Below are 24,296 nucleotides of genomic sequence, written 5' to 3' on the forward strand. Positions count from 1 at the left end.
TACCCAGGACTGATGGCCTTTAGAATGGACTGGTTGGATCTCCTTGCAGTCCAAGGAGGTCGAAATGAATCAGTAAGTTGTGAAATACCACACACAGCCCAGAACTGTGCAAATACAGGGTTGTAACACCATGTGAAACATTCACATCTCAAAACACTGGCACCTTGACCTTTAAACGTCGAAATTAGGACTATTGAGACTGATTTGTTTCAACTGCCAAAATTCTCTCTCTCTCTCCTGCCCCTTGAACACTTCTATTGCCTCTGTATTAGATTTCAAGAAGTTTCCCTTTTGTCACCTTGGCCAGACACTGGAGTCTGTATCCCAAGTGAATCCAGGCTTTAAAAAAGAGTGGGAACAGCAGCCAAGTGTCACATGTGTGCCACGTCCCTAAATATAATGCACTCCAGGGCCCTTCCTGGCCTGCATGGCACTGTCGATGCCCTCTGCTCCCTGGATGGAGGCGCCTGTGACTTACCAAGAGCTTACCAGGTTTTGTCCGCAGATCAAGTCCCAGGTTTCAAAGCAGCAGTGCTGGGAACTCACAGACACTCGCAGAATTCAGCCTGGAGGCCTAGCAGCCTGGAGACGGCTGATGTCTGTGCTTTTGCTCAGGTACCAACAGTTCCAGGGACACAGGAAAAAGCCCAGCTGGGTATTTGCACCCCAGCCAAGAAGGTGTCTGCATAGACCCTCCTCCTCTTAGCAACTTCACACAGCGGAATGTGGGTGTGCAAATACTGTGTGCAGAACGGCAGCCCCTTGGTGTGCAGGGGCTGCCTGGGGGTCCTGGTGCTCTCAGATACCCCAAGTTTGACTGGGAAGGTCCAGGGCGGGGGGCTCCCACTGGCAGCGGCACCAGCCAGTCATTGGTAGGCTCCTCTTACTCCGTCCATCCCCAAGACAGCATGTGCATGCAGGGCTGGCAAGAGGCTGGCTGGAAATCACCCCCTGGCCCATTGAGACTGAGGCAGCCACATGAACCACTGAGACAGAAGGTGGGCAGCTTTGCAATGTAGGGGAACAGCACCTGATACTTGAGACAAAAATATGTCTTGTGTGTTTTGCTTTTCAAATGTGTTGGTCTTGTCCTTGATTCATCTTTTATATATATATTTTTTGCATGTTTTCCTTTGTGTATTATGAATTAATGAGATCAATTATTTCATAGGCATTTGTATTTCTTACAACTGAAGATGGATATTTGTGAAGGAAGGTAATGAGAATTTTGCATCTTCTTTTTCCATCGGTTGCCCCAGACTACTGAAATTCCTGGTTTTAATCTAATGAGCGTGCATTTCTGGTAACAATATTAAATGTAAACAGCGATCGGATGTTGAAAGCAGCATCCTGTTTGAGACGTCTGTTTCTGGCTCGGTCTGGACTTGGGAAGCTGAGAACCGATAAACCTCATTTTGTGTTGTTTCAGTTTTATTACAGAAGGCAGTTATCTTTCTGGTAAAGAGCTGAGAAACTGCAGAGAGAGGGAGGGAGAGACCCTGAACATGAAATGAGCTTCATGCAGGAAGGCACATCAGGCCCAATTTAGGTCCCCTCCGAGCCCCTGAGTACCCAGAAGTGACTCATTTTCTCTCTGGGGAACTTTGCTGGAAGACTGGAGCTTCAGCCATGCTTCAGCAGTTCTCGTGCATGAGGACCGTCTCCATGGCTGCAGAGTATCTGAGCGGCTCAGGAAGGGGCAGGGAGACTCCAATCAGTGGTCCCTAAGCCGCCACCTCCAGCATTCAGAGCTTTTCTTGACTTAGCAGAGACACTGCAGCAGGCGAATGGGTGGGAACAGCCGTGTTTTGCTCCTGTCCTTCCCACTTCCTCTTTCCTTCTACCGAGGAGGGTCTTCGGAAGCCCCCACTAGGCTTCCATGTGGGAGCCTGTGGTCTCATCGGAGAAATGAGACAGGAGCCCGTGAAGCAACTGGGACCAGTATGCAGAGTGGAGAGCACAGCCGCCATAGGTGTTAGGAAAAGACGCCGCCGATGTGAGCTTTGTGAAGAGTGTGAACTGCTGTGATGAGCTGGGGGTTGAGGGCTGTTGGAGACGTGAGGAGTCAGATCTCCTTGGGCAGAGAGGACAGCACCCCATGCCCTGCAGTCCCAGTTGGAAAGCACATGCTGGGGGCTTAAGAGAGAAGAGGGAGAGAGGGGGAGCTCTCCCTGTCACACGTAGGCATGCGTCCTGGATCCAGCAGGCAGAGCAGTGCTGTCAAGGGTGTTTAAGCAGGAAGGATCTGGCAGGAGCAGCATCTACAGGGAAGGCTGGAAGAGGCTGAGGAGCTTCCGTCTAGGTGAGAGGGAAGGCGCAGCCCTTAAGGGAGCTGTTAAAAGGCATCCAGGCCAGAGAATAGGGGGCAAGGAGTGTGGGGCAGGAGAGACAGTTAGAAGCAAGAGACCCCTCGAAGAAAGGATCGCCAGAACTTGATGGCCTAGTGGCCCTAGACCAGTTCTGTAGAGTGGCTATCCTCCCATTTGAGGGAGGAACAAGTCCCTTCTGTAGCACAATAAACAGGACATGAGATAAATCACTTCTCGGCCTCTTGGCTAGGATCAAGCGTAGTATCTGTTCTTACCAGTTTAATAAGTCTTATTGGGCAGTGAGGACACCGCCCTACCCGCACAGTCCCAGTGGGAGCCCCCCTGCCTATGAGAGAACACAGGGGGAGACAGAGGACCCCTCCCATAACCCGGTGCCCACCCTTTCCTGCGGCAGCCTCGTGTTTCAGGGGAACTCTCAGCTGAAATGGTCACCCCTCCCCTGGGCCCAGGCAACCCTCTGTGGCAGCAGACACGGTTGTGTCTCTCTTGGCTACACACAGCTGTGTTTTCCCCACACATTTTGTGAGCACCTGTTACAAGACGGGCACTGACTGTGCTGGTCAGATGGGGCTGGGCCCCCCACCCCTGTGCTCGGGAGCTTCCAGTCTGGCTCTCTAAGTGTTGGAAATTGCTCATCTTCATTTTCAGCAGGAGAAGCCTCTTGAGGGCCATGTCCTGGCTTAGACCCCTGGCACTTGTGAGGCCTGCAGGTGGCCCTCATCTCGGGGGCGAGGGGTGTGAGGTCCAGGTGGCATCCGGCCCTTAGGAACCGTGGATCTCTTGACAGAGTCAGTGGGGCTGGTTAGCGTTTCTCCTGGGCTCGGAAGGGTTTGTTCATCCTCTCCTTCCTGCTGAGATAGGTGATCTTGTCTGACAGATGGAGACCCTGAAACTTACTGAGAAAGAGAGGAATCTGTCGAACATGGTGTTCTTTAGTTTGTTATTTACGCCATTCTTTGGAAATGTTCTTTCTGACCTACTTATAGGGTTGTTCCTTCCATCTAGACCGAACCCCCTTAGCCACTCTCCTAAGCTGTTCCCTGAATCCATTCACAGGCTCTTCCTGTAGCAAGGACACCAGCTTTGACTTCACTGAAGCCCATCCTGGTGGGAGAGTGACTGCTGACCTTTGCTCTCCCCATGGGCTGAGTCTCCAGATGATTGAATAGACAGCAAGTATCCCTAGATGTACCTGCATTTAGAAGTTCTCGCAGGAACACATGGCTACTTGAAAGATGGGGGCCCCCTCAGGGCTACCTCCATATTCATGTTCTGCTTCAGGACCAGCGCACAGCACAGCAGGCCAGGAGGGGAACCCTGGTGAGCCAGCAAGATTAGTCAGAGAGGTGGGGGTGACTCACATCTTGGGAACTTCACGGGCTGCCATGGAAACTGCACGTTTTCTCTACTTCCCACGGGGTTGCTGGGCGGAATGCTTTTAAACTCTGTGTCCCCCCAACCCACCCAACCCTACAAGCCCTCACCCTTGCTGCCATTCATGTGTTGCTCTACCTTGGCAGTGATCCCCAGCCCAGATCTGCTGAATGAGCTCCTAGGCAGCCTGTGAAATCTGAGGTTGAATGGAGAGAAGGGAGCCACCAGATGGTTCGGAATATGACAGAGACAGAGATAGAGCCTTTGGCCCAGACAGGGTGTTTGGGAGGCACTGAGCTCAGGAGGAAAGAAGGAAGACACGCCCAACTCGGGTTCGTGGATTTCTGATGGACGCAGGAAGACTGAGGTGCCATTGCCTCTGGATGGGAAGTTTCAGGAGGGTGAATAGATTTAAGAGTCTTAAATCATAGTAACTAATCAAATAATTGAAAACTCACAGGAGTTTTAAAATTCAGAATACATTTCTGTTTTTCCCTTCTAAAAGGATGTGACCCTTTTGGAAAGCAGGTAATCAAGAATCAGAGTTAACAGAACTCAGGAATTCAGTTAGTCCTAGGAGAGGTCTCACATCTTTACCAGAAAGAGACAAAGGCTGTCTGCCCATTGACCTAAGAGTACAATATTCGTCTTAGTGATATGAGCCTTACCTTGCTTGACCAGCTAAACCCTGGCCAACATCGGGCCTTTAGCCTCATGGTATTTGTATTAATAATGTATTATTTTAAACATGGGAAAATTCTCTCTCAATTTCAAAAACTCTTCAGTGTGTTACGTTTATCTTTACTTTTTGAGGATCCTGAAATTCTTTGTTATCATTTGTGATGTGTTTAAATGATTAATCCAAGAAAAAGGCACGTGCTACCCATGATCAAATGATGTTTTGGGCTGTGGTAGGTTCTCGTAACTTTTCTAATGTGTTTTTCTCCTGACAGGTTAACCTGCCCTCTTAACTCAGCGGTGGTTCTAGCATCCTATGCAGTACAATGTAAGTCACAAATGAGTGTTCCGTGGATGGACAGCTTGCTCTGACCAGTATATTAAGAAACTCGCTGGCCTCTCCTATTTGACGGAGTCGCTTCCTCCCTTCCCCAGGAATCCTGTTAGGCAACATCTCTGGCTATCCGGATGGTCCCACTTTTCATCCTAACTTATACTCTCCTGTGGTTCAGGGGTGTTTGGTTAGAGAAAATGAGGTTTTCTCCCCAGGAAGCCAAGAAGACAGGAGAATCCTATCACATGTTACATTTTCCAGTGGCTTCAGTCAGTTTCCAGAGGCTTCAGTCACAATCAGATTTGACTCTGTAGCAAATCCCAGTGGGGCAAATGCTTCCACCAGTCACTTCGTATAGATGTGGGAACAAAGACCCAGATAGGTTCAGAAATTTGCTGGAGGTCACTCCCAGTACTTGCTGGGTACTGCTCAGAGACACTGCTGGGATCTTAGGAATTTTATTTTTAGTTTCAGCAGAGTGATGAGTTATAGGCCTGGAGCAGCACAGTAGAATAGAAATATAATGGGAGCTGCACATGTAGTTTTAAGCTTTCTGGTAGCCATATTAAAGTGAAACAAAATGGATCATATTAATGTACTTAGCTCAGTAGATTCAGAATATTATTTTAATATGTAATCCATGTAAAAATAGTTAAGGTATTTTCCTTTTTTTTATTTTTCCACAGTAGGTCTTTGAAACCAGTCCAGGTTTTACACTCCCAGCACATCTCAGTTTGGACCAGCCACATGTCACGTGCTTGCTAGCCACGTGTGCTTAGTGGCTGCCATGTGGGATGGAAAGTCCAGATGGAATTTTCCATCAAGGCCTGTTCAAGCTGAAGGAAGAATCCACTTATTCAATCATCTCCCCACATAGCTGCATCTCCTTCTTCCCAGTGGGAGAGATGGAAGAGGTGGCGCAGGGGTGAGCCCGGGTGGATGCAAGATCCCCTCTCCCTTCAGTACAGCTGAAACAGACCTGGCCTTGTCCCGTCCACGTGGGAAATGACACCAGCCAACCTGTGTTCTTAGTGGTCACTAGACCCAGTGGACTCCATCTCTGCCAGGCTGGTCTGCTGAGGAGAGGTTTTTTCCCATATCTCAGAGTGAATCTGGTACCCACAGCTAGAGCTTCAGGTTTGAAGGAGAGGAGCACCAGGAAGAACTTAGCTTTGTATGCCAACTCCATTCAAACCCGGCCCTCCATCTGCTTCTAATGTGGTGTTACCTTGCTGAGTCTCAGCTTTCTCACCTGTAAGAGGGAGGTGGTGATGGTGAGTAGGACAGCTTGGAACAGGACTGTTCAGTTCATGTATCACCTGGGAAGGTGATAACTAGAAGCTCTTTAGAGTTGGACCATTGCTGTTAACTGAGTCAGTGAAAGCACAGGCTGAAGCCACACTACCTGGGCCTCAGGTCTTCCGCTTATACCTACCTGACTTTGAGCCTCTCTGGGTCTCAGCTTTATCTGTCCAGTAGGGATGATAACAGTATCTAATCATAGGGTCATAGCAAAAATGAAATAGACGTAAAACTCTTAAAATAGTGCCTGGCTGATGGCAAATATTACAATGTTTAATTCGTACTATATTTTCTTTTCTGCCCAGCAGAAAACTAAGGAACAGCCTACTGGGGACTTCCCTGGTAATCCTTTGGTTAAGACTTTTGCCTTCCCATGGAGAGGGTGTGGGTTTGATCCCTGGTCGAGAAACTGAGATCCCACATGCCCCCCGCCCCCCCCCCGCACCCATGGCCAAAAACCTAGAACATAACAGAAGCAGTATTGTAACAAATTCGATAAATACTTTAAAAAATAGTCCACATCAAAAAAGAAAAATCTTAAAAGGGAACAGCCTATTGTAAACAAACTATTTGTTATTGTTCAGTCGCTAAGTCATGTCTGACTGCGACCTCATGGACTGTAGCATGCCAAGCTCCTCTGTCCTTCACTATCTCCTAGAGTTTGCTCACACTCATGTCCATTGAATTGGTGATGCTGTCCAGCCATCTCATACTCTTGTCACCCCCTTCTCTTTCTGCCTGCCATCTTTGCCAGCATCAGGGGCCTTTTCCAGTGGCCAAATCTAGAATCCCAAATGAAATTCCTAAGTTTCAGCAGTCAGGTTTTCCTCTACAAAGAACCAATAGAATAGGGACTAAAGAAAGTTATGAGCACTTAAAAAGTCTAAACTAGCTGCAGTGCAAATTTGAGCTTGACTGTCATGCTAATAATATCATAAGTTGTCAGATGAGCAGTTTTAAGTAGAGGTTTCTTATTCTTCCACCCTCAAGTATATATACCTACATACATTATCTTACACTTCTGTGCATAGATTTCTGTAAGATTAATTCTTGGATATGAAATTGCTTGATCAAAGAGCAAGCCTAAACTTTATCTGATACACTTTGCCAGATTGTCCCAGAGAGACATCTGACATGAAGACAAGCCTACCAGTGGTCAGCGATGCCAACCAAAGGCACATGTTCTGACCAGATAAAAAGTAAAGTGATCTGTGGATAAAGAATCTGAAAGGACTTGATGGGGAAAAATTGCTGGTGGCCTGCCAAGGATCTGTGGGGGTCAGAGGATGAAGTTTTTGAAAATAACGTATCTGTTCTATAATGGTCTCTGAGCCCCTGCCATGTGTGGGTTCTGCACATTCCCCAAGCTGCACAGAGAGAGCATGACTGCTCTCTGCAAGGGGTCTGCAGCTGGTGGGAGGCAGAGCTGGACCAGCTGATGCTGGCAGAGAGGATGGACCCAGGGGAGGCACTCGCTCTGTTCTCCTTGGTGAGGGGGATAGGAGGTACAGGGGGGCATAGTGTGGGAAAGCTTCCTAGTGATGACCCCTAAGAAGAGCCTCCAAGATCAAGTTAGACTATGATGAATAGCAAGGCAAGGACTTTCCCAACAGGAAAGCTTGACACGCCATACATTTGAGTACCCGAGACACCTTCTGTCCCGCAGAAAAATGCATGGGACTTAAAAGACAAGGTATTTCCCACATAAGCGCTTATTTCCTTTTCTTTTTGCTATAGTTAGCTTTCTCGTGTGTTGCTTCCCCACAAATAGAAAAGTGTGTTGCTCTGGAGTTTTGGGCTTGTGGTACAGTAAGTAGATAAAGAGGATGGACTGTGGTCCAAGTCTAGGCTCCAAGTTACCAGCCTGGGCAGCAGTGGGCAGGTTCCTTCCTTGAGTCTTAGTTCCTTTATCTGTTTAATGGGGATAAAAGCAATGCCTGTCACTAGGTTATCAAGAGCGTCTAGTGAGGTGATGTCATTGGTCATTAAATTCAATGTGAAAACTGCCCTGTGCTTTGCAGATGGTTTCCAAAGACTGGTTTAACTTTATTTCCCCCTAGTGGTTGGCACAGGGCATTGCAGAGTAGCCGACTAAGATTTCAAGGGTCTGTGAGGGTCAAAGAATGAAGTTTTTGAAAATGCGTATTTTTATATAATGGCCTTTGACCCTCACAGAACCCCCTAGAGGGAGTTCTTTGGTTTTATATTAAGTACAGATATTTGTCAGTGACCTGACTAAAGAGAGAAATTTGCTCTGTGTTTGCAGAAAGGCACAGGGGTTGGGACTATTCATTTGCATGATGGATGACCAAGTCAAGCTCTAAGGTCTTCATGAGCTGATGTAACATGCGGCATTCACTTTAATAGGACTCTGCCTTGAGTTGTTTGACCTCAGGAAAGCCATTTGCAGTGTTTGGCTTCCCTCTGGGGACGTGACCACTGTCATCTGCAAATGGCCAGCAGCAGTTCATAGGCCTGGCAGGCAGGCTGGTGGAATGATGGGAACTTTAGCTGGGTTCTGGCCGTGACTGCTGAAAAATGGCTCTGTGATAGGGGGAGGTCCTTTCTTGTCTCTGGACCTCAGATTTCTTTTCCTTCAAGACTCAGAGTTCAGATGAGCTGATTCTAAGGCTTCTTCGAGCTTTCTTCATTGGGGACCCTGCCTAAGGGCATCTAAATTACTTCTTGTAAATGCACTGTCATACACTTCACCATGAAAAGACTCACCTGTAAGCCACACTTGTGCTTACATAGTATAGCCCTGACACTCCTGTCCACAGCTTAGCCACATTTAGCTGGCCTTCCTGGCCTGTGGTCCACCCATGACCAAGTCTGCCCTTTTCCCCTTGCAAAGTTCAACTTTGCAGTAGCCTCTGTACAGGTCAGTTCCAAGCACCCAAGTACCTACTATGTGCCATGCCTCGATGCCAGGCTCAAGAAAGGAAGATGAGCTACTCCTAGCCCTCAAGGAACGGTGAAAGGAGAACACAGACCCCTTCATCACAGCCCAGGTCTCAAAGAGCAGTCCTTCTGTGTGATGGCAGTCGAGGGTGAGCCAGACCAAGTAATTGTAAAGGAAATACCCTTGCATCTGAGTTTGCAAATTGGGGATGAAATTCACTTAAGCAACCACCTTGCTCATCTCCTTCCCTTCTGGGATGGGAGACATCGATATTAATAGCAGAGAGTATTTCCGATGAATTTTTTTTTTCCTCGTGATGTAGATGCTTAAAAATACAGACCGCATTGAAAAGGTGCTCTTCCCCTCATTCTGTCTTGATAGCTCATTTCGGAGACTACGATTCTTCCGTTCACCTTCCAGGCTATCTCTCTGATAGTCAGTTCATACCGGATCAGAGCGAGGACTTCTTAGCAAAGGTTGAGTCGCTACATGAGCAGCACAGGTGAGGAGGGGCGGGTGACCTACTTTGGGTACTCAGGTCGGTGCTGTCAGACCTCGCATCCCCTTGGGTTTGATGTCGTCTTCTCTGGCTTTTGCTCATGAATGCTCTTTCAAGAAGTGGGAGGTTTGTGAACCTTGAGCTCTTATGGTGACAGGTATATTTGGCATAACTAGCATTTCTGTAAAGTAGGAAATCCTATGAGAATCCGGGATGACTTGCTGTGTTCTCTTTCAGGATGTCGTTGAAATCCATTAATTCCTGAAGGAGATGCCCATTGTAAACTTGGCTTCCCCACACGTTGACTCTACCAAACAAATCTTTGAATGGTTTCCTACATTTAGTGAAATGGACCGTTCCCTTAAGTGGTGTTGAATAGACAGACAGGCACATGGACCTACGTGCTATCAGGCTGGGTAAATCCCAGCCCTCACTGGTTCAGTTGGTGAATCCGCCTTCCTTCCAGAGGGGAGCACGAGCCTTCTGTAGCTGCCTCGGGCCAAGCCTCCATTCCAGCAAAGTCACCCTACTCTGGCCTCCTCTTCCCTCGCCTCCTTTCTCTTCAAGCTGCAGTGGCTCTATTCAGTCCGGGTCAAATAAGGGCCACCCTGACCCAGAAGGCCAGGTTTCAAGGGACCTCACATTCTCAAGAAGGCCTTAAAAAACAAAGGCCTAAGCAACCAGTGTCCCTTCAAAGAGGCACTGCCAATCCTCTCCCAGAATTGCTCCCCATGCAGGAGCCAGCATCCTAAAATAGTACAGTGACGTTTGGAAGTTTGAGGCTGCTGCTAAAAGGATAGATAAAGGCCGAAAGACCTAAAGAGCATGTGCTCGCTTAGCAGCTTGGAAAAAGTGGGGTGGGGATTGCAGAAGGAGACAGTCTTTGTCTCTGGATGTTGAGAACCCACTAAATGAGAGGTGTTATTTAATATAGGAACATGAGGGCTAAATGAAATCATAGTCAGTGGACAAGAAAAAAAAAAAAAACTTGGTTTAGTAGCTTTGGGGGTTCAGTTGTTTAAGATGAACAGTGTAAGGCATTTAATCGCCTTATAGTAATGATACCAATTTTTTAAGATTTTTATTAGCTTTAAAATTTGGAGTTAATGTTCTGTTTGTTGGATAAACAGTGTGTATTCCCTCTGCCTCTGTAGTGGGCTAAAGCAATCGGAAGCAGAATCTTGCTTTATCAACATAGCTCGGACCCTCGACTTCTATGGAGTGGAGCTGCACGGTGGTAGGGTAGGTACCTTCGACATGTTGTAATTCAAAACTTTTTTCAGTTTTAATTTCTGAACATCTGAAAGCTGCTTTGAAACTTTTCCAGTTTCAAATTAAAAAGATCTTTTTTTTTTTAAGGTATCTGAAAAGTTTATAAAATAATATTAAGTTTTGCTGGTTATTTATCCACTATCTACTTGGTTTTTTCATGTTTTCCTTTGTACTTGAAGACTTTTTACTCTTGGAGGGTGATGTGGGCTAGAAACAAGTAATTTTTATAAGACCATCTCATGGTTAAAGAGGTGAAAAATGTATAAATTTCCATTTTCCAATTAGCTCTTTAATGAGCCAAGGTTTCTACTGTTTAATCTTAGTGCTGCTCAAGTTAGAACCTATTATGTACTCAAATGTGATAATTTTTATTATGATGATCAATTCAGTTCAGTCGTGTCCGACTCTTTGTGACGGCATGGAGTGCAGCATGCCAGGCCTCCCTGTCCATCACCAACTCCTGAGTTTACTGAAACCCATGTCCATTGAGTCAGTGATGCCATCCAACCATCTCAACCTCTGTCGTCCCCTTTTCCTCCTGCCCTCAATCTTTCCCAGCATCAGATCTTTTCAAATGAGTCAGTTCTTTGCGTCAGATGGCCAAAGTATTGGAGTTTCCGCTTCAGCATCAGTCCTTCCAATGAATGCTTAGGACTGATCTCCTTTAGGATGGACTGGTTGGATCTCCTTGCAGTCCAAGGGACACTCAAGAGTCTTCTCCAGCACCACAGTTCAAAAGCATCAATTCTTCAGCACTCAGCTTTCTTTATAGTCCAAATCTCACATCCAAACATTGACACTGGAAAAACCATAGGTTTGACTAGATGGAACTTTGTTGGCAAAGTAATGTCTCTGCTTTTTAATATGCTGTCTAGGTTGGTCATACATAGCTTTTCTTCCAAGGAGCAAGTGTCTTTTAATTTCTTGGCTGCAGTCACCATCTGCAGTGATTTTGGAGCCCAAGAAAATAGTCTGTCACTGTTTCCAGTGTTTCCCCATCTATCTGCCATGGAGTGATGGGACCAGATGCCATGATCTTAGTTTTCTGAATGTTGAATTTTAACCCAACTTTTTCACTCTCCTCTTTAACTTTCATCAAAAGGCTCTTTAATTCTTCTTCACTTTCTGCCATAAGTGTGGTGTCATTTGCATATCTTAGGTTATTGATATTTCTCAGCAGTCTTGATTCCAGTTTGTTCTTCATCCCACCCAGCATTTTGCATGATGTACTCTGCATATAATAAGTTAAATAAGCCAGGTGATGATATATAGCCTTGACATGCTCCTTTCCCATTTTGGAACCAGTCTGTTGTTCCATGTCCAATTCTAACTGTTGGTTCTTGACCTGCATACAGATTTCTCAGGAGGCAGGTAAGGTGGTCTGGTTTTCCCATCTCTTTCAGAATTTTCCATTTTGTTGTGATCTACATAGTCAAAGGCTTTGGGATAATCAATTAAAGCAAAAGTAGATTTTTTTCTGGAGCTCTCTTGCTTTTTCTATGATCCAGCAGGTGTTGGCAATTTGATCTCTCATTCTTCTGCCTTTTATAAATCCAGTTTGAACATCTGGAAGTTCATGGTTCACATACTATTGAAGCCTGGCTTGGAGAATTTTGAGCATTACTTTGCTAGCATGTGAGATGAGTGCAGTCATTCAGTAGTTTGAACATTCTCTGGCATTGTCCTTCTTTGGGATTGGAATGAAAACTGACCTTTTCCAGTCCTATGGCCCCTGCTGAGTTTTCCAAATTTGCTGGCATTATTGAGTGCAGCATTTTAACAGCACCATCTTTTAGGATTTGAAATAGCTCAACTGGAATTCCATCACCTCCACTAGCTTTGTTCATAGTGATGCTTCCTAAGGCCTACTTGACTTGGCATTCTAGGATGTCTGGCTCTAGGTGGGTGATCACACCATCATGATTATCTGGGTCGTGAAGATATTTTTTGTATTGTTCTTCTGTGTATTCTTGCCACCTCTGCTTAATATCTTGTTTCTGTTAGGTTCATACCATTTCTTTCCTTAATTGTACCCATCTTTGCATGAAATGTTCCCTTGGTATCTCTAATTCTCTTGAAGAGATCTCTGGTCTTTCCCATTCTATTGTTTTCCTCTATTTCTTTGCATTGATCACTGAGGAAGATTTTCTTATCTCTCCTTGCTGTTCTTTGGAACTCTGCATGCAAATGGGTATATCTTTCCTTTTCTCCTTTGCCTTTAGCTTCTCTTCTTTTCTCAGCTATTTGTAAGGCCTCCTCAGACAATCATTTTGTCTTTTTGCCTTTCTTTTTTGGGGGGATGGTTTTGATCCCTGCCTCCTGGACAATGTCACAAACCTCCTCTACAGTTCTTTAGGCATTCTGACTATCAGATCTAATCCCTTGAATCTATTTCTCACTTCCACTGTATAATCGTAAGGGATTTGATTTAGGTCATACCTGAATGATCTAGTGGTTTTCCCTACTTTCTTCAATTTAAGTCTGAATTTGGCAATAAGGTGTTCATGATCTGAGCCACAGTCAGCTCCTGGTCTTGTTTTTGCTGACTGTATATAGAGCTTCTCTATCTTCAGCTGCAAAGAATATAATCAATCTGATTTCGATATTTACCATCTGGTGATGTCCATGTGTAGAATCTTCTCTTGTGTTGTTGGAAGAGGGTGTTTGCTGTGACCAGTGCGTTCTCTTAGCAAAACTGTATTAGCCTTTGCCCTGCTTCATTCTGTACACCAAGGCCAAATTTGCCTGTTATTCCAGGTATCTCTTGACTTCCTACTTTTGCATTCCAGTCCCCTATAATGGAAAGGACATCTTTTTGGGCTGTTAGTTCTGAAAGGTCTTGTAGGTCTTCATAGAACCATTCAATTTCAGCTTCTTCAGCATTACTGGTTGGGGCATAGACTTGGATTACTGTGATAATGAATGGTTTGCATTGGAAACAAACATATTATTCTGTCATTTTTGAGATTGCCCAGAAGTACTGCATTTTGACTCTTTTGATGACTATGAGGGCTACTCCATTTCTTCTAAGGGATTCCTGCCCACAGTAGTAGATATAATGGTCATCTGAATTAAATTCACCCATTCCAGTCCATTTTAGTTCGCTGATTCCTAGAATGTCAACGTTCACTCTTGCCATCTCCAGCTTGACCACTTCCAGTTTGCCTTGATTCATGGACCTGACATGTCAGGTTCCTTTGCAATATTGCTCTTTACAGCATCAAACTGTATTACCATCACCAGTCACATCCACAGCTGGGCGTTGTTTTCACTTTGGCTCCACCTCTTCATTCTTCCTGGAGTTATTTCTCCCCTCTTTTCCGGTAGCATATTGGGCATCTACCGACCTGGGGAGTTCGTCTTTCAGTCTAATTGGCAACTGACCTTTACATTTTCTGCCTGTAATTGGCCTACATCATATCCAAAGAAAACAAATAGTAACTGAATACCTAGTCCACCTAGTCCATAGTCGGAGAAGGCAATGGCAACCCACTCCAGTACTCTTGCCTGGAAAATCCCACGGACAGATGAGCCTGGTAGGCTGCAGTCCATGGGGTCGCGAAGAGTCGGACACGATTGAGCGACTTCACTTTCACTTTTCACTTTCATGCATCGGGGAAGGAAATGGCAACCCACTCCAGTGTTCTTGCCTGGAGAATCCCAGGGACAGGGGAGCCCTGGGGGCTGCCGTCTATGGGGTCACACAGAGTCGGACACGACTGAAGCGACTTAGCAGCAGCAGTCCATAGTAGCCATTGTTCCAGATGCCTCCCTTCTGATCATAGCTCATTGGCCAGGACTAGTCACACAGTCCTGCTCCACGAGCTGGAAGGTGGAGATGGGCCTGAATTTAGCCAGCAGTACCTGTCCTCGCTGCTGTGGGTGTGGTGCAGATGGGAGCATCATGCAACCAGGAGATTTGAGACCCATGTCACTGGCCCACCCAAAGCGTTCATTTATTGCTTTATTCTGCACTCAATTTTTATTTTGTTTGCTAATTTTCTCTCCCACCTGCCTCATATTTCCATGTATTCCGATTCCAAGTATCATGTTTCGATGCCACCCTGGTTTTCAGCTTGTGGTTTGGTTTTGCTTTCTGCGTGTGATTTCAGCTGGGGGCCCAGTCGGGATTACTCTGTGGATGCTCCATGTGTCAGGAGCATTTGCTTTGGTCAGTTTCTTCAACTCCCCACATGCACATCACTGTTCATAAGTGATTCATCCCACTATCTCTTGAGAGGTGAATGAGATGAATGTTTATTATACCTACTGCATGCCAGGCCCTGTTCTACGTTCTTATATTCTCTAAGTTCAACCTGATAAAACTGTTAGAGGTGGATTCGATAATCCTTATTGCACAAAAGGAAAAATTGAGGCTCAGGAGCCCAAACCAACATAGCTAGTAAGTGACAGATCTAAGGTTCACACTCACTGGTAACTCTGCTCCTTCTTGAAAATTAAGAGGGACTTCCTTGGTGGTCCAGTGGCCCAGTTATTCACCTTCCAGTGTAGGGGATACAGGCTAAATCCCTTGTCCAGAAGCTAAGATCTCACACTCCTTGGGGCCAAAGAACCAAACCTGAAAAACAGAAGCAATATTTTAGCACATTCAATAAAGACTTTTAATAAATAGTTCACATCAAAAATAAAATTATGAGTATCCGAGTGGGTAAATAGAATGTAGATTATTCAGGGGGAGGAACTGTTTTCCTTTGGTTTGGTTTGCTCTTTGGCCATGCTGCACAGCATGCAAGATCTCAGTTCCCCAGCCAGGGATCAGACCCAGGTTCCCAGCAGCGGAAGCTGAGTCTTAACTGCTGGACCCCCAGGGCATTCCCCGTGATGGAACTGTTTTATTTTAAAATTTTCATTACTTGTTCTTTAACAGGTTTAAGATAGCTTTCATCACCGTATCTTTCTTTTGTCATCTTAATTATCTACAACAATGCCTAGCACATAGGCTCTTAAAAATGTTGAATATATTGGATCTAAAAGCCGTATTTTATTTCTTCATTGGGTTTAGAATCAGCAGTGCTACACTTCAGCTAAAGCCTTTGCAGTGATGGGAGCTGAGATTTGTTTAAAGCAGTGTGGGGGATGAGGCTTTTCTGTTTTTAATGCGGTGTCTGATACTCATTATTGAAAGTATAAAGGCAGATGTTCATTTCTCTGATTCTGTGGAATGAGTGAGCTTGCCTAATAACTCTGTAACCTGGCAGGACCCAGGTGTTGCTGTCAGGCAGTATATTTTCACTTTAGGAGAATTTGGTGCTAAGTACTTAGATCTTAAGTTTGTCTGTTAAGAGGAGATTTTTGCCTGTTTTCTATAATCTTCCTTTTGGAGCTTATACTTCGTGCTATTTATAAAAGCGTGGGTGCTTGAGTTACCAGAGGCCATAAGCATGACAGTAACACACTGTGAATCTGAGGTCTTCCTATTTTACAGGATCTGCACAATTTAGATCTAATGATTGGAATTGCTTCTGCGGGCATCGCTGTGTACCGAAAATATATTTGCACAAGTTTCTATCCTTGGTAAGTGCAAACCAGTTCTAATTATTCTCTGAATCATGCTTTAAAAATATGCTGAACAAAAGTAACAGTACCTCTAATTTTAAACTTTTATTTCTAAAGAAGGGACAGAGACTTTCTCCCAAGTTTTTACCTCTGACCTCTACAATTCATCCAGATTCTGTGCCTGGGAAAATTCTTCTGGTTATTACTGGACATCCCCTTCTGCCTTGGTCACCCTGTGGTTTGGGATACTCTGTGAAACATGGATAAAAACAGCACAAGGCAGGTTCTGGTGTTAAGGAATCCTTCCTGGGCGGCACATGAGCCAGAATCCAGAGAACTTCCTCTGAGCAGGAGTTGTATTTTCTGTGCAGTTCCTGAGTTATTAACTGAAGCTTTGTGCCCGATTCTGGTCTAAAACCTGAGGAGACCCAAAAGACTCGAATCATCACAAATCTGAGAAAGGCAGTGCTGTCTCCGTTGTTCCTAAGGCTCTCTGCTGGAGGAATTAAGAGTACATGCTCCGATCCTGGCTTCAAGCATCTCTGGATGAATGACCTGGAGCGCTTACGGGATATCTCCCAGCCTTAGTTTCCTCATCTGAAAATTGGTTATAACGATTTGGACTGTTGCAGGGCTTAGGGGAGGGGCTGCCGTAAAGCTTGAAGCAGAGGACGTGGTGCATAAAAAAGGCTCAGTTCGTGGTGGCTCTAATTGTGTTACTCTGCAGACAAGAGGCTAGTTGACACATGGCTGTTAAGTGGCTTTTAAGTTGCAAAGCAGCTGGGCCCTGGATCTAGGTCTGTCTGCGCTCCTCCCACTGCTCCACACTGCCCTCAGCTGTCTTGCCCAGGTACACACCAGCTCCCGTAAAACTGCAGCGTCACCGAACAGCTGACAGCAAAGGGAGCGCCTTGCCCATGGTCCTTGTTATTTAAGAGCTACATCATAATCCAGTGGCCGTGATGTGACGCTCAGCTTCGGTCAGCTACTTGGTGTTTGGCCGGGGCCATGGGGCCGCCATCCTTTCTACGCTGAAGCAAAGTCTAGGAAGCTGAGAGCCCCTGGCCATCACCGCGAGGTGTCAGCTGCATCCTGGCTGCTCCCTGATGTGCTTTCTTTGTGTCATGTTTTATTTTTTTTTGGCAGGGTGAACATTCTAAAAATTTCTTTCAAAAGGAAAAAATTCTTTATACATCAGCGACAAAAACAGGTGAGTTAAACCTCTGCTCGCTTTGGTTCTTTTGCTTTTAGCCACTTCAGCTCTTAGCCCTTTGGTAGGTGAAGGCGTTTGTCATACGTGTAACAGGGGAGAGAGAGCTCAGCAGGCAGTGGAAAGAAAGTAGGCATTGGGATCCAGAGGGCCCCATGGTCCCCTGTGTAATTCACTCTGCTAATCTGGGTGGGGAAGTCGCTTGCTCTGGAGCCAGAGACATTGGTTTCAGGCCCTAGCTCTCCCACTTGCCCAGTTGAGTGGGTTACTTAACCTCCCCTAGTCGGAGTTACCTTGTTTGCTGGAACACAGCAATACCCATTTATCAGGGAACCATCTGATTTAGGTAGAAGTGCCATTGGTCAAAGCCCCTGGCCAAGCCCACCGCAGAGATAGCAGTGAAAGTCAGCAAGGTCAGTTTCTGTCCTTGATGTGTTTAAAATGCATGGTGGCCTTGGGCATATGTCTCGTAGGAGGAATCCACAGACCTCCACATAACTCAGCTTGCTTTTCCACTTAGAGAAGAGCGACTTAGAGGTGAGGGAATCCACAGCTAGCAAGGTGGAAGAGCTGGAATTTGAGCCAGTCTGTATGAATCTGAGCTGCCAGCTCTTACCGTGACGCCACACTCTGTCCTGTTTGTTAGGCTGCATATTTCTCACTTAGTGTCACCATGCTGCTTCCCAATTTTCCAAAGACAATGTGTGCCTACAGGGGCTCCACACCACAGAGAACTCTTAGGAATGAGAACACTAAAGCTCAGCACAAATAAGGACTAGAATCTGAGTCTCCCGAGCCCCACATCCAAGATGCAGGGTACCAGAAAAATGCACAGGATGGTAATTTACCATGAGAACAGAAAGCCTGAATTCAAGTAGGAGGGAAATTGAGCAAATGATCAAAATGATGATTTTGAGTGAGCACTAGATTTAACTCACTTTGTGGAAAGCAAATAGAGAGATCCAAAGCGTTATAAGAGTCCTGTCATTTGACAGGTTAAAGATTATTTCTTCAGGGGAGAGATTTTTCCCAGAGCTAAATTTTAAAAAAGATTGTATCAGACAGCCCTTATTTGATTGCTCCAAATATATCGAACCTAGAAAGGTAGACAGATGTGAAATGAAAGCATTCATGAAAGACAACAGAGGATGAGAGAGTTTGACCCTGGGCTTTTTTTTTTTTTTTTTTTACCACGTTCATAAAGATGGTTAACAACTCCCACTGTTGAATATTCTTAGAATCCTGTTTTGTAGCCCAAGGAGTTTTGTAACCAGTTTTCCACTGTCTGTCGTTTCTTCCCGGGTTACCACTCATGTGGGCATAAAGTGTTCGAGACCCTTCTTCTCCAGCTATGCAGTTGAAATCTCTACTGTGCTTTTTCTCCCAGACGGAATCCAGGGAGCATATAGTGGCCTTCAACATGTTAAATTACCGATCTTGCAAAAACTTGTGGAAGTCCTGTGTCGAGCACCACACATTCTTTCAGGCAAAGAAGCTGCTACCTCAGGAAAAGAATGTTCTGTCTCAATACTGGAGTCTGGGCTCTAGGAACCCCAAAAAGTGAGTATTCTCTGGAGGCAGTCTCCACACTAGCCTGAAATGTAAGCCCGACCTAGTAACCCCTCGGGAGCAGACATCCCCCGGGAAAGAGATGTCTTTCCCCGGAGGCCCCACGTCCTGGGGCCAGAGCTGCTGGTGGATATTAGAACCTCAGATGAAAGTCTCTTCAGGGACAGGCAGCGATGTCTCCTTCCGCATACATTCAGGTACTTCTATTCCTGTTGCTTGCTTCTGCCTCCTCAACTCTGTATTACTCAGAGCTCCCAAGCGCTCACAGTTGCAACGACTCCACCATGAAAGCCCTCGGCAGTGACTCATGGTCCTCGTGGTGGCATTAAGACAGCCTCTCCCACCGAACGTTAACTCCATACGATGCTCTGTAATAATGAATGAGTGAATGAGCACAAGGAAAGCTTTCCAGAGTCAGGTGACTGACATACGCGACATACGACAGTCACATGGTAGTAACAACAGTAATTGCAGTTGACAATTACTGAGTGCTTACTTTGCTCCTCGCACAGATTTTGTTTAACTCTTTTTTAAATACGGCAATTCCGTGTATGCTGTTAGTCCTAGGAATGATATTCAAAATACCTAATGATTAATACAGTAAAGTAAATCTATAAATTGAAATTTTTTAGTTTATAGTATATCATCTAAACTAACCATGCAGTGTATATTTTTGTATATGATTTTATCCTGCCCTCTAAATAAAAGATGTAGCAAAAATTGCCTGTCAAATTATTTAAATTGTTTGGTTGGAAAATTTATTTTTGTGATTTTTTTTTTTTTGATGTGGCTGTTACTAAAAATGGTGCCCCTTTCTGAGCCATTATCAGATATGTGGGACTGTATCAGACCATTTGACCATTTCAGTGACTTTCCTATTATATTGGTAATTGATAGCATTCTAGATTGAATGAGTGGTAAATGTCTGTTGATGTCATCGATAGTATTTATGGTGCTAAATGCTGTCTCTCTGTTTCTGATGAACCAAGAACAAATATATTTTTCAAGGTTTTGGCTTATAAAACCATTCAGTATTTTTATACCTGCAGTAACTATTTCTGTCTTCTATTTCTATAAACATAATTTGCTGGAATGTAGCATTTACTTTGGTTGGACTTAATCCTCTCGGCGAGCTGAGAAGTGGCATTGAGAGCAACTGAAAGCTTGGACTCTGTTACTAAGAAACCTGGCTTCAAATCTGATCTACATCAGTTTTAATTTAATTTGCTTTTTCAATTTCTTTTTCTATAAAGTGTGGCCAACACGGAGGATTTAAAAACTTTTTTTTTTGGTTATCCATTGCAACAGGTAAAACCACCCCTATTTTGGTAGCTTAGAGCAGTAATCATTCTGTTATATCTCAGGACCCTGTGGGTCATGTTTTCAGGAAGGGCATGCTGGATGGTTCTGCCCCTGCATGCAGTGTGTGGATTGGGGTTTCTTGGTGAGATGAGGCTGGTGGCTGGGCTGGGCTAGGCTGAGGGTCCAGGACCACCTTTCCACACCTGGTGCCTTGACAGAACGATCAGAAGGCTGTACTCATCTGGACCCCCATCCTCTCTGTGTGTTCTCAGGGCCTCTCCCAGGGTAGTTGGCCTTCTTACGTGGAGGCTCAGGACTGCAAGAGTCTAAGACAGAAGCAACTGGTCATCTTAAAAGCTAGGCCTAGATCTGGCACAGTTAATCTTGGTCAAAGCAGTCACAGGCCATTCTGGGTGGAAGAAGCAGAGAACTTGTCCCCCGCACCCCCCTTTAATCTGCAGCTGTGGGTTACTTGGGATATGGAGGGTGACTTGGTGGCCGTAGGTAGGCAGTTCTTGACCACCAATCCCAGCTTCAGCATACTGGCAAATTTCATTCCTTATTATCTCTGTTTCACAGATAGAGAAACTGAGGCTTAGGTTACATGATTTGCCCAAGCCCTAGAGATACAATTACACATTTGCATATTGGGCCCCTGAAACCTTCCACGTGAAAGAAACTTGTTTGGTATTTTCCAGGCTTACAGGACAATGGAACACTTCTTTTTCCAAAGAGTACCTATTAATAACCTGTGACACATACTTTGGGGAACTGCTGCATTCAACCTTTGAATCATCTGGCTTGCTCCCACTGTTTGATGCTGTGCTCTCAATCAACGATAATTGGGTTTCTGATGTAGATTCTCCTGGTGATGCTGCTGTGAGATTTTGATCAGGGTGACAGCCATATTTCTCATTGAAAATCAGTACATTGATATTCTAGAGGGTGTGCTTCATGTCACCTATGGTCTTTGGAGGTTTTTTGTCATGATTTTTGTTGGCTTGCTAGCTTTAGTCTGCAAGGAAATGTGTCAAATATTTTAAGGTATTAAAATATCGTTTAAAATTTAGAAGTGCCAGACTGAGTTTTCCGAAAACTAGTTTCCAACTCCGTCCTCTCAAATAATCCATACTCTGAGGGGTCTAGAGAGCTGAGATTTAAATTACCTAGGTATAAATGAAATCCAAAAGTCACCTTTAGGGTGGCACGTTCAAAGAACACAGCCCAAAACTCTGCTGTCTAAGCGTATCTTCTCTGGTCTGCTCTTAAAGAGTTCTGAGTGATTTACGGTGACAGCTTCTGCCAGCTAGAATGACAGAGAACACCGGGAAGGATGGTTAATGTTTGTACTCATGCCACTGTGAGTAAAAGTGAGAATTCCTTGAAGTTCCTTGAACGGTGTTTCAACGTTAATCCTGAAATTCCTTCTCATCTGGTAAGGCGTGGTTATATTCTGAAAACAGTTTTGTTGCTTGCAGTAGTAAGGACAAGAAAATATTTTTTCACCCAAAGAAAAGAAAAGAGCATCAGAGAAAGCCAGCCCAGAAAGGAATCTCTGACCCAGGTGCCTCCATTCCCGGGAACCTAGGCTGGGGTCACCAAAGTGTTAACTGGCCCTGCGTCAGGGAGGGAGCGTGTGCAGACTGTTTGTTTCATTTATGCTATCACTTCTATCTCGTTGAACATGTCAGTGTAGAAAGTGAACCCGCATCTGGTTTTTCAGGTCTGTAAATAACCAGTATTGCAAAAAGGTGATTGGAGGGATGGTGTGGAACCCAGCCATGAGGAGATCTTTATCAGTGGAACATTTAGAAACCAAGAGTCTACCGTCCCGGTCTCCTCCTATTACTCCCAACTGGTATGTCTTCCTTTTTTTTGGTACTATCTACCAGTAAACACTTTATTTCTTTTAAAAACTAAGTAAAAATAAAAACCTAACTATAGATGGTCTATGATGAGAGTTTATATTTGCATATTTGACTATTGCAGAAGTAACTATTTTTATGAGATGCACAAGTATAGCTAGACATTTTTTTTAGTGTATGATGTTTGGATGTTCTTTTATATATATATATATATATATTTTTTTTTTCTTTTTAAGTCTTTCAAACTTGTTACAACATTGCTACTGTTCTGTGTTTTGGGTGTTTTTGGCCATAAGGCCTGTGGGATCTTAGTTTCCCCAGCCAGGAATCAAACCTGCACCCCACCACCAGACCACTCGGGAAGTCTCTGGGATGTTCTTTTTTAAAAAGTTATTTGGTCTAAATAAATTTGAGCACCGCAGCCTACTGAAGTGCCCCTCTTGAAATTGTCGTATGCATTAGTATATTCAAGTTTTGAGAAGTCCTATGATAAAGAAGCATGTTTAACTTTTATTTAATCTCATGTTTCCCATTAATAGCAAACAAAATAAACTTTGAGAAAACATGGTAAAGGTATGTAATACAACTGACAGAAGGATGTGTGAGCAAATGCTCATTGGAAAGTAGCCTGCCAACTGCTAAGTTGATGGACTTGGCTTAAAAGGAAGGAATTGGCAGTTTGGTGAAGTGGGTAAGGGCACTGGGCTTGTAGCTGGAACACCTGGACTCAGATTTTGGCTCTTCTGTTTATTAACAAATTTGTTTAACTCTCTGGTCTCAGTCTTTCCATCTGTAAAGGGGTTGAATGAACTAACAATGTACAAGTGCTTTGTAAGCTATACAAAAAGGATCAGGTAGAATTGTTGTTATTGTCAGTTATTTTTATTATTTTATTATTATTATTGTTAGTATAATGTTCCTCAGAGACATCAGGCCATTTTTTAAATGCCTCCAAAACAGCCAGACATTATGGGGGGAGGGAGGAACCAAGCTGGAAACCTTGGCTCAACTCCACCCTAAAATAGGATTATGGCTTTCTGTTCATTTCCTGATAGACAGGGTGCACCTATAAATTCTTAAGGAGTGATCTACCAAGACTAAGAAACATTCCGCCAGGCAGGCAGAAAGGGAGTGGCTGTGCAGGACTGCTAGGAAAGGACTCTCTGCTAGGGCCAGATACTCTGGGCAGGAATGATGATGGTGTTTAGTGTTGGAAAGTTATAATATGACCGAGTAGTTTGATTCGTGGTTTCTGAAATGTAGGTACTCATGCTATAACTTGATTTGTCTGCAGGTCTCTTAGCAGCAGAGGCCAGGACAACATTCAGGAGAACAGCGGGTTTTGGCTCTCACTGCTATTTATAGGTCCTCTCCGGAGGAGTCACGAGCCTTGCTGCTCAGCTTTGGGCACAGTGTATTGATCGTTCAGGCCCAAAGGGATTGCAAAAGTGGAGGCCCTGACAGTCCCAAGGAGAAATGGTTAAAAAGGAAGGGGAAGATGAAAAAGCAAGGACAATGAAATTAAAGAAAGTTCAGCGGCCTCGAGTTGCCAACCGCAGGAGCTGCTAGTGCCTAGGTGCTGCCCCAGGTGTCACCCCAGGCCTCCTGAGAACATTGCCTCATTTGGTTCATTGTCAGGAACCAGATGGGTACAGCTGAGGCTCAGAGAGGTAGTGACTTGCCTCGTGGCACACAGCTACTGCTGCTATTGGAAAGACAGGGCAGTGCTAATACAGTCCATGGGGTTGCAAAGAGGTGGACACGACTGAGCAACTAGCACTTTCACTTTCAATACCATATAGATCTGTTTTGAAAAGCAAACATTTCTTCTTGGATCAAGTGAAATTGACATTAGGGGATGTAGTTGAAAGAAGGTTCAAATTTTGCAAAAAAAAAAAAAAAACCCACCTTACTTTAGCTTCTGAACCTTCTATTTATATTGCACAAATGAATCAGAAAAAAATTTGTCTGATGAGCAGCCAATTTGGCCTCCTTATGCATTGAGATCTTAAGTGCTCTTGGAAGAATAACTCCCTCTAAACCAACACTCAGCAGCTTCCCAAAAGGCGCAAACCAGTCTCATCTGCTGGTTTATAAAGTTGAGCGGCTGTACCACTGGGCCCAGAGTCTCTGGGACCACAC

At 44.7% G+C, this 24,296-nt stretch overlaps 1 protein-coding gene and 1 pseudogene across 35 annotated transcripts in view; both read left to right on the forward strand.

The window, feature by feature from the left end:
• The window catches only part of PTPN3 (protein tyrosine phosphatase non-receptor type 3), a 157,761-nt gene that overhangs the window by 89,381 nt on the left and 44,084 nt on the right, over positions 1–24,296 (forward strand). For 30 of the 35 annotated variants that reach the window (XM_060408936.1, XM_060408942.1, XM_060408950.1 and 27 more), the window contains 8 exons: positions 1,172–1,216; positions 4,658–4,710; positions 9,302–9,422; positions 10,574–10,661; positions 16,138–16,226; positions 17,355–17,418; positions 18,806–18,978; positions 22,013–22,147. In XM_060408936.1, the coding sequence (XP_060264919.1) occupies positions 1,172–1,216; positions 4,658–4,710; positions 9,302–9,422; positions 10,574–10,661; positions 16,138–16,226; positions 17,355–17,418; positions 18,806–18,978; positions 22,013–22,147 (768 nt within the window). The remainder of the gene's footprint in view (positions 1–1,171; positions 1,217–4,657; positions 4,711–9,301; positions 9,423–10,573; positions 10,662–16,137; positions 16,227–17,354; positions 17,419–18,805; positions 18,979–22,012; positions 22,148–24,296) is intronic. The other 5 variants (XM_060408934.1, XM_060408944.1, XM_060408949.1 and 2 more) reach the window with 1 other exon arrangement.
• LOC114113452 (U2 spliceosomal RNA) lies at positions 2,536–2,691 on the forward strand (annotated as a pseudogene).

This window comes from Ovis aries, chromosome 2 (genome assembly GCF_016772045.2).
Source record: "Ovis aries strain OAR_USU_Benz2616 breed Rambouillet chromosome 2, ARS-UI_Ramb_v3.0, whole genome shotgun sequence".
NCBI classification, from domain to species: domain Eukaryota; kingdom Metazoa; phylum Chordata; class Mammalia; order Artiodactyla; family Bovidae; genus Ovis; species Ovis aries.